The 16,040-nt window shown below is 34.3% G+C and overlaps 1 protein-coding gene across 1 annotated transcript in view; it reads right to left on the bottom strand.

Annotated features, from left to right (window-relative positions):
- Positions 1-1,610: 1,610 nt before the first annotated feature.
- The window catches only part of KNDC1 (kinase non-catalytic C-lobe domain (KIND) containing 1), a 59,065-nt gene continuing 44,635 nt past the window's right edge, over positions 1,611-16,040 (bottom strand). The window contains 13 exon segments of the mRNA XM_009707753.1: positions 1,611-2,032; positions 2,292-2,449; positions 3,108-3,167; positions 3,269-3,391; positions 3,843-3,993; positions 5,257-5,339; positions 5,658-5,873; positions 7,002-7,181; positions 7,429-7,576; positions 7,984-8,097; positions 9,449-9,660; positions 9,940-10,037; positions 10,146-10,239. Of these exon segments, the coding sequence (XP_009706055.1) occupies positions 1,801-2,032; positions 2,292-2,449; positions 3,108-3,167; positions 3,269-3,391; positions 3,843-3,993; positions 5,257-5,339; positions 5,658-5,873; positions 7,002-7,181; positions 7,429-7,576; positions 7,984-8,097; positions 9,449-9,660; positions 9,940-10,037; positions 10,146-10,239 (1,869 nt within the window). The 3' untranslated portion in view covers positions 1,611-1,800.

Below are 16,040 nucleotides of genomic sequence, written 5' to 3'. Positions count from 1 at the left end.
AATAAAACAATTATTTAAAATAAATGCATATAGATCAAATATGTGAAATGTATGTCTGAACATAAGGTTATAATTAACATTCTTAAATGACTATTATATAAAGATAGGAGGTAAAGATTAAATGTTTTCACATTTGGCAATTTTTAGAGAAATAGCAACACGTTTTAACTCCTTAAGGGTAAATCAGAATACTACAATTAATTACATGCTAAACCTACATATGGTAAATAACAAAATAAATCATCTTAAAAGTAGAACAAATGTAAGAAAATCCTGTTGAGGACTGAGTTCTCCATTGTTTAAACCAATAAGAGCACAAGAGTTATTATTAATATATTAGTATGAAAAAGTAACTGAGGTATTTAATGGAGAGTACCTTGTTTTTGCTGAGAAAGACGAGAAGTGGGTGGCCTGTGATGTACATATTGCTGTTATTGACGAGAGAAAAGGAGAAGCTTTCCTCTTAAACATTGAAAAAACTACAACTTAACATGTGCACATGCATTTCTGTCAAATACAATAGTACAATTTGCAAAATGCTAGAGATGTGCACATTCCCATTTCTTACATCACTAAAACAAGCCAAGACAGTCAGTTCACATCTGCTCTTCACATCTCTCAAAATATTTTCGTTTTTTTAAACACAGTTCTAGCAAATCACCTTCAGGACAGAGCTCATTTTAGCTGTTTCTTGCCCTTCCCCACTTCTCTTCCAATACTACCGTTGTTCCATCTGGTAGAAATACTTGTATTTGTAACTAATTTGTAGCCTTAACATTTTGGCCTTGCATAAACCTGGGTAGCTCAACAAAATTTCTAGCAATAGCATCGTATTTCATTGCTGTTTAGAAGGTCTTGGAAGTATAAGGTCTATCAATAGGTTAGCACCAAAGTTTTACAAGTTGCAGATCCAAATTTCACACAGTCATCGTCTATTTAATACTGCTGGAGCACTGCAATCTACAGAAGCAATCTCAGGAGCAAAAGCCGTAATCAAATGTGCACACATACAGATGTACACAAATTGGCAAAGTGATTCTTGTGCCAAATATAGGAAAAAAAGCAATTTCACATTTACTGTTTTCACAAGGCCATGAGGGCAGAAGCAGAGCAACAAATTGGTAATATTTAGACTCAGATCTTACTTTCATTTGGAAACAGTTAGTTCGATGACACTAAAACCAAAACAAAAAAAAGTTGCACCATGGCATTCCTCTCCTTCCTTAATACGCTTGAAGAAAAAGATGGCCAATTATTTAAGTCAATTGTAGCCTTCATAATACACAACATAAAAGCAAGATACACCAACAGTCAAAGGATAGCAGAGGATCTGTGTCCCTGAATTATATGCACACTGTGACAGACTACAAGTGTACCATATTTATATAAAAATATATTCAGCATTTAATGAACTATACTCTGAACTCTCCTAGGCCAACTTTGCAATGGAAGCTGTAATTTTAACTTATTTCCACAGTATTTTTTAATATTTTTTGGTGGGCTAATTATTTTTTTATGCTAAAGAACAGTGACAAAATTAATCATCCTTTTCATCTATACTCTCTCTTTACTTTTATCTTTATTTTTAGTCTTTTGATCTGTCATTCAGTTGCCAGGGATTAAAATCTCATTAGTCAGTATTTTATAATTCCGTGTTAAGAAATATAATCATTTCAACTTGAGATAGTATTTTAAGTCACTTCACTTAAGTATTTGCTTGGGAATTGGTCCAGGAGATGAAGTCAAGTTAATCCAGTTTTACAATCCACACTTAGAACAGAACAGATGAAATGTAAATAATTACTGAAATGTTGCCTTCATTCTGCGCAGTGTGTCCTGAATTTTTCGAGAATGTTTTTCTGCTGGTATCTGATGGAAGTTGGCACAGTTGTCAGCTGCCAAGGCAGAAATGTCTGCATCTTTAAAATGAGTTATTCTTTGTCTGAGGTAAGACTGCAGCTTGAAATCGGGTGTATATGTATAAGGATTCTCTTGAAATGCATGAACTTGGCTCACAACTTTTGCAATATTTCTTGGAAGAGAATATAGTAAAAGAGGTTAGTTTGCTTTACTGATGATAAAAAAAACAAACCCCCAAAACAAACTTTAAAGGAAATTCAAAGGCATTGAGCATTCCCTTCTATAGTATAACTCCCTTTAGTTAGATGTCAAAATGACTGAAACTATTTAAACTGCTAATTGTGAAATGTTGTGTTAGCTCTCACTACCCCATTAGACAATATTTCATTTTAAAAATTTAGGTGACATACGTACGTCATTAAAATAATTACCTAAGTTTAGTCCACTTGTGAGCTCCATTTGTCATTGTGAATCCTCCAGTTTCAAGTTGTTGGACATGCATAGCCAAAACATGGGCTGATGGAATTGTTGGAAGTGTTTTGAATCTTTCTCCTTCCATCAAGCACAAGCTGTCACTTTTTAAAAACACCTAGTTTAAAAATGCACACAGAAAATCTCACATTAAGTATTGGGGCAGATTTTACAAGAAGTTCTCCACTTCTGTGTTTAGTGCTATGTATTTATTTGCCATGCATTTTAACTTTTGGCATTGAAGTTGAAGACAACACTATGAATTAATCTAGTGGCAAACATTTCAAAGTACACAAATAAAGAAAGTAACTTTAATCAAAAGATACTTCATACATAATTTTACTTGTTCTAAATCATAGCCAAAATTACATTTTAGAACTTCACTCTATGATTCAAAATTGTATAGAGCAATAAGAGAATGCCTGTGATAAAATTTTAAAATTTAAGATTTTAAAATTTAAAATTTTTCAAAACAGATTGCAGCCACAAAGCTCCTGCAGAAATCACCAAAAAAAGCATATCCAATGTCCTAGCTTACTTTGAAATATCTTTCTTGAGTTTTCAGTCACACAGGATACATTTTTGAGAAACACTGAGATGAAAATTAATGTAAACTCTTAGATTAAGAGTCAAAAGTCTTAAATCAAATTAAAATCTCCTTCATAATACAAAGTAATAATTATGTCTTTCATCCTGCAGAGGTACCCATTTAAGCAGATCTTGCTTATTCTCCAACCCCAAAGAAGTATTTTTACGTTAAAAACTTTATACCATACCTCAACAGCCTTGAGTTCCTCCATTATTTCAGCTACTTTTGCAGGTAAAATTTTCCAGGCCTTACAATAAAACAAAATATATTTTTGTTTTTCACATTAATGCCCATATTGGAACAAGATTATGTTAAGCAAAATAGTTACAGAACAGAGTCCCAACTTACTGGTAACTGTCGTACAATAAGATTTTCCAAGCCTGCTAGGATTTGCATCGCAGTAGCAAAATTTCTTTGTTCATAGCAGCATTTTGCTATAAGAAGAAATTTTGATAACAAGCTCACCTGCAGCTGAAAAAAAAAAAATCAAGATATACTACATATTAAAATAATATATACTAAATATATACAGTAAATCTACATAATAAAATTAAATAAGAAGGAAGAAGATGACATGCATTTTCTTTTTGAATTTGTTATTAAAATTGTTGACTGTAGTAACATTTCCCTCCAACACAAAGTTTTCTCTTTTCTGTCACCAAAGCATCCTTGTTAAAGTCTGACATCTGTTATCCTCAGGCAACCCATTTCTTCCATTCTTAGTAGGTTTTGACACCTGCTGCTACAAAACACCCGAGATATCCAAGACCCTCCTTGTGACAACAAACAAAATTTTATTAATGGCCCATACACAAGTGTATTTCAGAATATTTCTTGCAGCTTTGCCATATGGCAACTCACATACAATAACAAATAAATAACCATTTCATAATTCATAATACAATACAAAAGAATGACGAACCTTAGACGTGTGACATGTTACAATTTCAGCAGCAACCCAGGTGCTGGTACTGTCTGCATTTCTTAATAATTGTAGAAGGTACTGGTCTTGTATGCACTTCGACAGAAATAGATTACAGACGTTAAGTGAAACTGTCTCAGTAGAAACAGCTCTATGGAGAAAATGGGAAAAAAAGGCAAAATAATTCATGCTGACTTTGGATTCTCAAAGAAAACCTTGATTGTGAAAATGCCAACTTTAACCATTTAAAATAGCTTTGCAGTGCTTGCAGTCTTGATTTTCGTAATCTTTTACGAAGTATATAGTGAGCTATGTTACTTTTTCTTCCGTATAAGTACAAGATAATTATATGTGATAATAAAATAAGTATATACAGTATACATTTCTGTACATAAAGACACCTTCACCACTTGTTACTGAACAAAACAAACCATCCAATCTGACACAAAATAACAGCCAGAAATCCAAACTCATAAAAAACTGCAGCCACATAAGAAATCGAGCCTGATACCTAGTGGCACCAGTTTGTTTCCCATGCCTGAACCCCCAAACCAATATAAACTAGCTGATTTAGCCTATGCCATTTAACAATCTGTAAAAGATGAGCTGCTTTAGATGTTCATTCCCTATCCTTAGACAGAAAAGTCTACTAGAGGTAGTGCAATTAAGTACTAATTAGAAGCTAGCTGAATCCACTGAGTATGTAAGTAGTAGACTGTAATCAAATATAATTAGGTCCACGTGGCTGGATGAAAACATTCATTACCATTGAGCAAGTAATTTAAATAGGTTGGTAACCACTCTAATAACTATAGGAAAATTCTTAGATATCTGTGGATACTCATACTTCATCTACCTAACAGTACAAAATGAACATTGCACAGAGAGGCTGTGGAGTCTTCATTCACATTTGGAATCCAGCTGCACACGATTCCAGGCAACCTGCTCTAGCTGACCTTGCTTAAGGCAGGGGAGCTGGACTACAAAATCTTGGGAGATCTCTTCCAACCTCAGCTATTCTGTGACACTGTGATGGTCGTTGAGATTTTATATACATACACACATGTATGATCAAGGAGACTGTTTCAGAAACCATGACTTTTTTTTTCCCACCAAAAATGAAACTTTTGAAGCAACTCCTCAACACAAGTCTTCAGAAATATTTTGACCTGACCCACTTCAGATTTCAAAGAAACCACCTTGCAAATGTGACCTACCACATATACATACATGCATAGGTACATACACATGTATAAAATCTCTTTAAATTAAAACAAGGGCATAAATGGACTAGTCTGTCAACAAGATATTAAGTATTTAAAATGTTCCTCTCTTCCTAAATGCATTAAAAGTGTAACACAGTAAGTTATTGTGCATCAACAGAATAGAAGGGCAGTTAAAACAAGCAACTTACTTTTGGACAGCAACACATTTGTCTTTAACACCAAGTGCTCTTGAATTTAGAAAGTGAACTGGATGACATTTATGAAATACTTCCTAAACAAAAACAGCAAGATATATCTGTTGTTAGATCTAACGGTTCTTTTAAAATGCTTGAGGATAAAAATGACAGAGGGTTCCCCTCCTCCCCTCTCTTCAGCAAATTTATCAGAGGGATCACAGCCTAAGAATAGAATTAGCCATTCTAAATTTTAGAGATTTCAAGAGAAAAGTGGATTATTTTAATTCAAAGTCTTATGAAATAGCATGAAATAAGCTTGAAACAGGGTTCAGAAATGGTATAGAAAGGAGGCTAAGTATAAAGTAAGAAGATAGGTATTATTTGTACTTCCAAGTAAACCTAGACCTTTGTACCTGTTGCAGTAACGTAAGCTGACAACAAAGCTGTTGCACACTGTATTCTATTAAGAGATATGGTCCCACTTCATCTGCTTTAGCAAAGGAGACTGGGAATTCTTCTGTAAAACTGTTATAGCATGGCTTTGGCAAAACTGATGAACTAGTGTACAGTTGCTCTCTCTGACACTGTGCAACTGGTCCCATACCTTTGGAAAGTTTCCAGTTAAAGTTCTGTAGAAAAAAAAAAGTATAAAGCTACAACTTCTTTAAGGCAAACATTACATCTCCCCTTGATGTAACTTTCTCGAATGTTTTGCTAGAGAAACACCTTTATGGATACAAAACTCTTCAGCTAATCTTCAAGGTTAGCCCAGACACTAATTGGTTTATTCAACATTGCTGTTTTAAGCTAATATGCACAGTCAATGAGTTTGAGCAGGAGGATGCCAGATCTCCATCAACAATTGGTATTTAAAACAAACTTCTGTGTATTCAAGATTGCTGTCATAAAATGGTTTATATTCTGAAGTTCTGTATTTTCTATTTTACTTCCTACTATTTCTTGTACTCTTTTTGCTTAGAATCACACATCCCTTTCCAAAGAAATATTTGGTTTTCCATTCTTTTTCCTTCTGCTGTCTTTCAGTATCATTATGATGCAGTGAGAATAAAAGAAGTCCATGTTTCTCTATTCTGCTCGCCCTTTATTGGTTGAATCTCCAGTGTACCCCATGGAATTCTGCACCTTTATCAGGAGGCTGATTCTAAATTCAGCTTGCACATTATCGATACATTTGACTTCCACATGTCATTTTGGTCACTCTATAGAGAGATCTTTTTTCAGGAAAAGCCTACAGTATGTTCTGGCTTCTGGGGTTACTTTTCACTAGCACACTATATAAACCAGTAAATACAGGCAAAAGTTCAGACAAGTTTTTGCTACAAGCTTGGGAAGTTCTAGCAGGAAACCTCTCACTTCCTGCTGTTTTCCTATATTTATAGTCTTACAAAGATATATGTCTAATAAAAAGTATTAATGTTTGACAAGGGGTAAAAGGTTTCCTAGTAACTATGAGTCACATGCTAGTATCAAGGATGAAGAGCTCAACTCCTCTCTAAATTTTGATTATCTGACCTATTATCACTGAAACAGCTGACAGGGCGCAATTAAGGCTTAAGAAGATTTCCATAGTTACAGAACTGTTTAGGCCTTAGATACTTTCAAAAGAAAATTTAAAATGCAGGTACATAATTTTTACCAGATCAGGGTCTGGACCCTAAACTGGATACTTTAGTTTTTGTTAGAAAATAATATATAGAAATATGCTCCATATACTGCAGTCTGAAGAAAAGACATACCTTTCTGGAAACATCTTCTGAGAGCTGTTTACACAGGGAATGTAACATTTTTCTGTCCTCCTCACCTTCCTCTTCACATTTATCCATGCTAGAGCATTGATGAGCACTGCCATTTTTCCTGGCAGAAGCATCCTCAAGCAATGACAACAAATGTTCACCATAGCCATTTAATCGAGCAACCTGTAAATGCAAAGCAGATTAACAGAATATTGAACTCAATTTCCGATAAATCACAAGCAAGACACAATATAGTTGGAAGATTCGTGCCTGTCCAAAAACAGACATATTGAACATAGATGTCAAAGATAGCATTTTTTCTTTTACTTTATTTGTAATTAGGACAGTTCTTTTGCAGTAACAATCTTACATATACCATAACTAAACTGTTTCTTTTTTTCTTAAAGCTTTTACTGAAATTCTGACTTACCTTGGAAGAAATAAATTCTTTTAGGGTACACAAAAGATCAGCATTTGTTGCAAAGTCTACACTGTAGCAGTCTTCAATCCAAGCCTGCAGGATGTAGAAACTGCGGTTACATATTTTGGTAAGTGATGTGGAAGGATCCAGGCTTGCACTGGTGAGAAGAAAAAGGCATTTATTTCACCAAAATTGATATCCAACTCCAATTTAAAAGTGTTGAAAACAACACAATTATTTGGTATTGACTGTACTATCTTAAATTCTTATGTTTCCTGTCTCTAGAATCCATGGCTGTATAGAAACAAAGCTGTGGTCATACTTGCAACCCATCACTGAACAAGTGGTAAAAATAAGACTCAGACTTCAGAAGATAAAAGAAGTAAGCACATTGTCAAATACAGTACTTGCTCTAGTTTCACTCTCAATTGTCAAGAGAGTCTTAGAAAAACAAACATCAAAATTCAATTAAATTAAGTAGTTCTTTTCAGAAACAGCTATTTGCCATTGGCGGGGGAAAGTCAATTGTGCTTTGATAAAATTTTTCACAGGAAATTACTGTACCTGGATAAAGTGCTGCTGATTCTATCAAGAAGAAACTGCAAAAATTCTTCTTGTGTGCAGAAATAACGAAACGTGTAGAGAAACTGCTGTACATAACCTTCTAAAAATGCATTTCTGTGAAGCACAAGAAAAACTTCAGACAAACAAGAACACGATTTCTTCTTGCATTTGAGTATGGCAACAGCAAAAAAAAAAATCCACAAAATATCAAGAATTAATAGGGATTAAATTCTCAAGCTTTACATAAAACCTTGATTTCTTTTTATTTTATTTTTACACATCAAATATTGTGATCAACAAAACTGAAAGCGTAATTTGTTTTTATAAAAAGTTTCTCTACTTGCAATTTTGTAAAGAACTACTTTGACATTTCTATTATTATCAAAAGTTACATTCTAAATAGTACGGAAGAACATATTTAATTTTCTTTTTTCTATCATCTCACTTGATGTTGTTTTAAAAGATTTTTTTTATTATAACAGCATAAAAAGTAGATACTTCAAGCAAGAAAATATTTCCTGTAGTTCTAATTAGAAAAGTAGTTGCTTTAACAATAGAATATACTTATTATACACACATTAAGAATGAGTGCATTTTCTTTTTTTATATATATACACACACATACATTCCAGGTCTTAACACAAGTTAATTGTCCTGTCTCCCTGATGGCTTACGGCTAACCATGACAGTTTGGGTTTGATGAATATGGAAGCTCCGATTACAAAACAATTTGTTCACTTTGTGCAAAATATTAACTACCAGGAAAAACAGCACTCAGGATAAGTAACTGGGTCTCAGAGTCAGGATGAGCTGGGAGAAGCAGCTGGGAGGAAGTTGCTCCCTCTACAGTGGCACAAGTCTGATGGAGTCTCTCAGGCAGTTTCCATCCTTCTTACTATTATGGCTCAGGTACCTTAAAACAACAGTGCCCTCACCCTAGCTGAAGGTTAAAGGACATCTTTGCCCCTATTTAAGCCCTGAGATAAGCCTGCATCTTGATCAGTCCCAAGGACTGGGTCAATAGCCTGTAATACAGAACCTATACTTTTTCACATCCAGATCCTATTAATAAGAATTATCAAATTATGTGTTCTGAAGAATTGCTATACTGCTGGTAGTAACATAGAGAGCCTTGGTTCCATGAAAATTGTCAGAGCAAAAACTCATATAAGTAAAGGATAAAAAAGTTTAAGGTTATTAGTTTTTGAGTTATTATCACATGCTTCAAGTTCTAATCAAATCCAAACTTAGCAGTTTTGGCTTATTTCTTATCAGACTGTCTTTTACCATTTCCATGCCCATTTCTGTAAATAAATGTTCATAGAAATAACATTAAACTTGATAGAAGAGAGGAGAATTTATGCAATGTTGAGCAACTAGGGTTTATCATGGAGACTATTTTTTCCTGAATTAGCCACTATGCCTCGACCCACTCCCAACTGAGGATGTGCAAAATATACTATACCTAGAATATAAATAAGCCATTAAACCAAGTGTTGTACCAGCCTGCAGAACTCTTATTCCATTTTGATTATTACATTGGTGTTTCTCTGTGTTATAGTAAAGAAGCAATGACGACTCATCTGTAGGTGCCACATCCATGGTGTCAGTTCTCCCGTTGTGAATGACTGTAGGCAGCATACAGGATTCCACACCCCACTGCTCTGCATACATGATCTGCTCAAAGATGCAAAGCCATGAAAAAATAAAATGTAGGAAAATAAAGAGGAAAATCCACACAAAATACAGTCAACTTAAAGCCAAACTGCATTTCATACAATTGCTTTTTTTCCTTTTTAAACAATACTAGTAGTGATTACCTTTGTTTTAATAATTCTTTTAGATCCTACCTCATTCGGTTCTTTGACACAAAACATTTCACATTTCATATGCTGCCTTGAGCAGCCAACTACACTGAAATGAGAAATGAAACAGAAGTAAAATAGTCTGACTTGCCTGCATGTATTTCTTCACTAGTTCAAGAAACTGCACTTTTGATTTCATCTCCTGTAGCTGTCCTCTCAATTTGGGCAACATAGATTTAGTTTCAGGACCTTTAGATTTAAAACACACAGCATAAGAACATCAATGATTCTGATTTACAGAAAAAATCCTTACAACTAGGCACCCATTTCATTACTGGCAAGTTACTGTAATCTTACCTTTGGTTCTTCTTTCTTTCTGCAATAGTTTCTGGTAAAACTTTATGGTCTTTCTGTAATTTTTTGTCTCCATCATTAACAATTGTTCTAGTTCCTATTTAAAGAGAAAAAGGATTCTGATCAGAACAGTAAATACAAGGTTCTAGCAGGAAACTGAAGTTTTAGAAGAGAATTATTTTGTATGAAATAAAGAACATCCAAACAGACAAGTATATGACATTAACCAGGAAAAACTACCTTTCATACCTGTGCTTACAGGCAAGTTACAGCAGGCATCACCTGTCCCCAGAAAAGCATTAGTTAAGTCACAGTTCTACAATTTAAGAACTCCAGCTGGTTTGTGTATGATGAGATCGCATTGAAGTTCGTCTGAATCCATTTATATAAATATGCCTTTAGTTATATCTAGTTGTTTTCAAAAGCATTTTTTAAAGTTACACTCAGAAGTCATCCAGAATTTAAAGTGATGGGTTTTGAAATTAGTGCAGATCCCAGAAATGCTCTTTTAAGCAGCTGACCTATATTTGCAGCAGGAACTGAATGTTTGACTGAAAGCAATGGTTTCCAAACAAGTATAATTACATTACATTATACAAACAGGTCAGAAGGCAGACAAGAGTGCTGCTCTATAATTAAAGAACATACCAATTTTGAAGTTCAGCTTACATATTTTATATTTATGCATTTTACATAATTGAAAAAATAAACTAAATTTCTATAGAATTATACAACTTAAGCAATGGATAGAAACAAAAGTATATTAGGCTTCTCAGAATAATATCAAATGTAATGTAAACATTTATATTTGTTTGCATATCAAAGGTTTCATTATTTTACAAGCCAATGAAAATGGGCCACCAATGAAAATGGGCCACCCACTTTGGGTTCAGCTTCTGATTTATTATGAAACAACAAACATGATGCGTGTTGTGTTTTATAAAAGTGGTGGCTCTTGCACTTGGGTCCTAAGCTAACTACCAGTGACCCAGTTACATGAAACAGCATTTCAAATGGAGTAAGTTTACTGCATGCAGACAGAACTCCCACAAGCAGAGTGATCACAAAACACATAGCTCAGAGCTAACATATCAAACAACAGATTGGTAAATAGGTTAGCTTTAATGGGATGGACTTACTAGAAATTAATTTGAGTTTGAGAAAAACCTGTCACTGTTTTTCAGAAAAGCTCAAAAGGTTTAACAACATAGTTCATTAGCAGCAAGAGTCACAAAAGCCCTCTGGAGTTTTAAAAGACTTACTGCTACATAGGCATCACACAGACCACAGCGAAAGCATAGAAAAGCCATTATTCAGATTCTGAATTGGAAACTGCTTGCTTTTACTTAAAGGTCTCTTTTTGTTTCATCAACTAAAGTGAAACTAAGTTGATTAAGAGACTATGAACACAGAAAGGGAATCAGGAAGATTGGCCATTTTCTGACATTTGGAATCTGATGGACAGAGGTGGTTTGTCCCCTAAATAACTTCAGGTGAGTAGCAATGAAGTCAGTAGCAAATTACCAGTCTATTCCACAACGTCTTTCATTTTAGGTAGGTCTAGAATATAAACATTTTTGATGAAGATGTACATTCAATTGTTCTGCCCCCTCTGAAGTACATTTAATTTGTCAGGACACTTTTCTATAGAACATCCCTTAGTCTATGAAATAAAGTAATGATAGAGTGACTTTGCTTACTTGGGAAAATTTCAAATTCCAATCTGTCCCTGAAGTATAAGTTTTTTACATGCTGAAGGGTGGTTCCACCAAAGGATGCAAAATATTGGCAGGAAGGAAAAGAGAAAAGGAATGGGAAAGGGAAAACTGTGGCCAGATATGCAAAACCTTTGCTAGAAACGTCCTAGTCACAGCTTGGGTGCACTGAACTTTAGTGGAGACTTACAAGCAGCTTATGAGATCTGGGGGATAACTGAAACCTAACGTGGACAAAGAGGAAAAGGGAAAAGGCTAAGGGTGAAGGCTTGTGGCTGCAAAAGAACTGAAGCCAGCTTACCAGACTACAGAAAAAAAGCTCTTCTCATTGTAAGGGCAGACTTGGACATCCCCCTGGAGAAACTGCAGCCCTAGTAGCTGCCTTTCCTTCTTGTTCTGCTGCAAGGACTTGGTCTGGTTTGCCTGGATGCACTCTGTATGAGGGTGCAAAATCAGCAGCTCCTGGACTAGATGGGATGTGAGGTAGGGGACATATACTTGCTTGCCTAAGGACTAACTTTTCTAAATGCAGATTAACATTTCCTGACCTTAAGAACTTCAATGAACCATCTGGTAAGCACCTACACATTAATTATTTTTATGACATCTGAAAGTGTCACCTTGATCCATAAATATTTTATTTTTTTATGGTAGCTATTTCAGATTCCTTCCAAACATAACAGTACATATTAACATTTTTCTTTGAATCATAATAGTTTGATTAATCCTATTGTTAATATTGTTCATCATATAACAAATGTTTTACTTTTTGAAGCTTATTAAATCACAACCTATCTAAGGTGCAGACAAGATCCAACAGCTTCCAGTAAAAATAGAAGACTTCATAATTTTTATGGCAGAATATTTAATTCTCTCATAAATATATGTTCTGGCACTCAGAGTTTCTCAGAACCTGCATGTTCTCAAACAGGTATACAAAATTAAAAAAAAAAAACAGAATAAATTTGATTGCATTTAGTTTCAGAAGGTGAATAAATAAACATTTGAATCATATAAGTATTTTCATTGGAGACATAAATATATTAATGAGATGTATATGTCTCCAAAACTGTAATTTGTTACATGGCTAGACTCTCATTCAGTTCTCAGTTCTAGTTGCAGACTAGACTTGAACTGACCAAGCAGACCTATCCCTGTGAAAGGGTAGTGGCACTAAGTTAGGACAAATGTGGTCAAGCTGAAATGTCTAACTATCTTTAAACATTCACTCTTTGAAATAGCAACTCCTAAACTCTGCCTTAGCACATTTTACCACAAAGTTGTAGAATCAGTTCAACTTTATTGTTGACTTTTTGAAAAAAATCTATCAGAGACCTGGGGCAAAAAGCAGATTAAGATAATCCTTGCCATACAATGAAAACTAGACTACAGTTAATCAAGCAACTGTTTTCTGAAATAAAACTGCTTAACAGATGATTTAAACAAGAAAGGATAGGATGGAGACAAACAGCTCTATCTTGCAAGAGAGGCAGAACTTTCCTCCAGCAACTCAAACCACCTTCCTGCTCAAAACAGCCACTTACAAACCCTCCTTTGGACTTTGTAGTCCTTCTGGACTGGATATGGGACACGTGTTTTCTGCACTAAATTTTACAGTGAGAAGTTGGCAACTAGAATAATTAACTTTTTGGCAGAAAACCCATGTTAATTTTCAAATTGAGACTATTCTATTTTCTCAGTATTTTGGTTCAGACAGTGCATCATTCCCTTGAAATTCGCACAGCTTTTATTCATTGTTTACACCTTAACAGTGTTAACACTTCATAAATGTCAATAATTAATGACCACATTTATTTTCTAAATAACATGTAGTCCAAGTATAACATGTATAAATGTTCATATTATCAACTAAAACTAGCTGAAAACGCTGTGCTGTACAAATACAGCTGTTGGCTACATCCAAGTACAACAATACACAAGGACTTATAAATGTTAAATCCCACCCCTATCAACGGTACCAGCAACATCCATATTGTTAAAAATAAGAGATGAACTAGTCTTTGTCAGCTGTTGGTATGGAGATTAAAATAATGCTATACATTTTCACAGTTGATTTGTAGTGTTTGGTTTGATGAATCAGGCAGCAAAGAGACAGCAGAAAGAAGCTGGGTAGAGCTGCTTATCACTACATGTTGATAATTGATTGTCTTACAGCTAAGAATCACTGTCTCCTGACTGCAGCAATAGCAGAAAAAATAAGTTTCGTATTTTTTTCCTGTCTTTCTTATACATATTGACTAGTTAAAACTTGTAACAGTTCATCTCATTTCAACAATATTGCTAATAGTTTATTTCAGAAATTGTCATGACTGATAGAATTTGGAAAAATAGCCGGATTTTAGGAAGGTTTTCTTTGCTCAGGTTAAATGTTCAAGATTGCTGCAATTACAGCATTATGATTCTGTAAATTTTTATTTTAAACACATTTGGAAGAAGCTGGGTTTCACAGAAAGTCAGTGTTGTAGTAATGCCAGGAGAAAGATGGAAGTTGTTGATTCTATGGTAGTGAAAGAAAGAAAAATAGTCACAAAACCAAAAAAGTAACAGATATTTTAAAGTATCTTCTGTTGAATTCGTAGTAACAAGACACTTAAAAAGCACTTTCAATAAAAAAAGAACATTTAATACATAATTAAATTTATTTTTAAGATTATATACCTGAATATTCTAGTATACCAAGACTTTTTTATATAAACAGTACAACAGATAGCATATGTATCTGCACACACATGCTTTTCAGTGAAAATTAACTTTTTTTCTGCAATGCATTCAAAGCATTTCTATGCTGTACAAGAGTAGTTAATCTTCTGTTCTTCTTCTCTGAAGAAAATGCTGGAATGTAAACTGAATTTGACTTCATAATTGAAGATGACAGTTTATAATTGTATTCCTTGCAACTTGGACACAAAGGGATCTCACAAATTAGCAAGACTATTTATATAAGATACCAAGCTTCTATTGGCTGCAAGTAATTATTTTATTCTTGTTTGTCCACCTGGCCTCATATGCAGTCCAGATCACCTACATTATTTCTGCATTGCTGAGATAGGATAAGATCAGTCTAACTTTTGTCCAGCTATTAAGATTTCACACTAATTTTAGATAACATAAGGAAGACTAGTTTGGTTATCCTCAGAGTAGTATGCATTTTTTCAGTTATTGGAATGTGTGTTCTCTTGCTCTCTAAATCAATTGTTTACTAATTGCTAAACTGAACGAATTGCACTTTGTATCAATAGTAATCTTCTTCCAGTGGAATGTACTAGGCACAAATACAATATAATTTTCTACAGAGATACCTCACAACTACTTTCCCCCAAGCCTCCTGTATGGTTGCTGGGTTAGCCAAGTTCTTATGCATTAATGCATTTAGGAGCAATGTACAATAGTATGCATTAATTTCATAAGCTAATTCCAAAGAAGACTGTAAGCACCATAAATCTTGCTTCATTTTTGTTGTATGCCTGTTAAATAGGGAAAACAATTGCCAGGAACTCAGAAGATAATTAATCCTTTTGAATCAAAGTAAATTGCCAAGTAGTCTGTAAAATCTCAAAGTAAAAAAGACTGCCTGTTGAAACAGAAAAATCTATTTAGATGCCTATGAAAACTCCTTACTCGTGAAAATCTGTTCTTCAGTCAAGAATTACTCCTTCACATAAGGGAGATTATGCAAACCCATTTTTATCTAGCTGGCATGCTTACAGAGGATTAATCAGCCCTACAGGATTAGAAATAGGAATTGTCGAATAGATGGAAACTCCTGAGAGTGACAGTCCTGAAAACTTGTTTTTTAAAAAAAAAAAATTATTTATTTATTTTTACACAAACCAATAGTTTCTTATGCTATTTTCTCCTGTTGACTTACACATGAACATTAAGGAGAAATAAAAAAGTAGAACATCCTCAGTGATTCAGGCTTTAACTTGCCTAGTAACAGAAAAATAGTTACTTTTTTTTTTACTGAAAACTGAAGTGAGGTCATAGTGCTTCAAAGGAAAAGAATGTAAATAGATCCACTGGGATTTAAACTAGCTATCTGAAAACAAGTCTAGATTGTGCTGTCAGCTGTTCACTTCTACTTTGTCAAGCTCACTTAAAAAATAAAGCAACAAATTCAACTAACTGCCCATAGGAAGAAAATCCACAAGAGCAGTGTGAT

Source organism: Cariama cristata, unplaced genomic scaffold (assembly GCF_000690535.1).
Source record: "Cariama cristata isolate BGI_N322 unplaced genomic scaffold, ASM69053v1 scaffold40899, whole genome shotgun sequence".
NCBI lineage: Eukaryota > Metazoa > Chordata > Aves > Cariamiformes > Cariamidae > Cariama > Cariama cristata.
This window is presented reverse-complemented; position numbering and strand designations above follow the sequence as displayed.